We start from the raw sequence: 1,530 nt of genomic DNA on the forward strand, positions 1-1,530 counted from the left end.
ACTCCATGATCTGCTCAGGTCCCTTCCAACCCTAGAAACTACGAACCTTAGACTCCTTTTTGCTGGAACCCAACATTAATGCAGCAATCTTTCTTCCACCAAACTCAGGAACGTATAAGGTACCTTTTCATTTCATTTTATTTCCTATTTCTCATTATCACTATTGCTTTTCTTAAGTTTATTAACTATGTGTTGTCTTGTATTACAACACACTGTATGCTTTAACGCAAAATTTCTGGATAAGAAACTTACAATACATATGGCAATCTTATCCGATTGTTTCATTAATATAATGTCAACTGCAAGATTCACCTTGCATTCTCTGCATGCATTTAAAAAAAAAAAATTCTCAATAGCAGGCCAAACTAGCAATCTGCTAATACAGTACACACCTTTGTAATATTTAGTTTTTTTTACCTCTCCATATCCTCTCAGATTTAGGATCTTATTGTAATAACAGTAAAGAATAGACATCTAAAAATAAAGTGATACATTTCTGAGCATTATGGGTTAACAACTCACACTATGCAATACTACCTTCTCTGCTGAAAGAAGGTTACCTTCTTTATTGGAAGCTCTTGTCATATACCAACTTTCTGGAGGTTTCAGTATTGGAAATGCGAAATAAATCCTAATTTAAATTACCCAGTCATCAGGCAAATTAATTAAACTCTGTAGCTACTTCCCTTATGAGAACCATAAAAACATAACCCTTACCATTAATAGTGATCTGCCCAGTGGTTTGAGGAACACCAACAAGAGTCACTGGATAGAGCCCAGATTCAGCAGGAAGAGAAAGAGCAGCAGGAAGAGATTCAAATTCTACTCCAGCTGTCAGGAGACCCTGGGGGAAACAAATGCTTATTTCATCTAGAGACACTGAAACATATTATTAATTTAATGCTGTTGTGTGTACTCCAAAACCTAGCTGATTTGGCATATTTTATGTACTTAATTAAAAACAAAGTATATGTCCAAGATAATGAATAAAATGAACATGAAATGCAGTTCAGAAAAATTTATATTTACGTTCACCGAGTCAAAATGGAAGATCCGCACAGAGAGATAAAAGCACTTACAACATTAAGACCACATACAAACATGATGTTTCCACTGGGAGAATCACTGCTCTCTCAGTAGAAATTGCCAGCATCCAGGTATTCATTCAGTTTCACCCAGAGAAAACACGCCTCATCCAAAAGGAAAATCTTTTAGACTGACACTTAGACCATCTCCCCTGCAAGAGACCTTCTCCCACTAGGATAATCACCTGTACACTTGATGAGCAGCTTCCAGTGTCTTCCACAGACTAGAAGGAGCAGAAACTGTTTCCAAGCCGCCCCACTCTCCCTGGGGACCAGGAGCAGCGAAGCAGCCGCTGTTCCCCATACCTTCCCCAGACAAGGATCACCCCAGTCTGGGGAAAGTGCAAGGAAAACAAAAAAGGGGGAAGTAGCAGAAGAGGGAAAAAGGGAAAAGCTGCAGGATGGAACACCTATACACAGCCTCTCCCAGGATAGGGACAGAGGT

At 39.0% G+C, this 1,530-nt stretch overlaps 1 protein-coding gene across 3 annotated transcripts in view; it reads right to left on the reverse strand.

Moving 5' to 3' along the window:
- Nucleotides 1-1,530, reverse strand: part of TRAPPC9 (trafficking protein particle complex 9) — a 1,079,595-nt gene that overhangs the window by 910,867 nt on the left and 167,198 nt on the right. For all 3 annotated transcript variants that reach the window (XM_019528205.1, XM_019528203.1, XM_019528204.1), the window contains one exon: nt 718-844. In XM_019528205.1, the coding sequence (XP_019383750.1) occupies nt 718-844 (127 nt within the window). The remainder of the gene's footprint in view (nt 1-717; nt 845-1,530) is intronic.

This window comes from Gavialis gangeticus, unplaced genomic scaffold (assembly GCF_001723915.1).
Source record: "Gavialis gangeticus isolate Ggan-Ray unplaced genomic scaffold, GavGan_comp1, whole genome shotgun sequence".
Classification (NCBI taxonomy): Eukaryota; Metazoa; Chordata; order Crocodylia; family Gavialidae; genus Gavialis; species Gavialis gangeticus.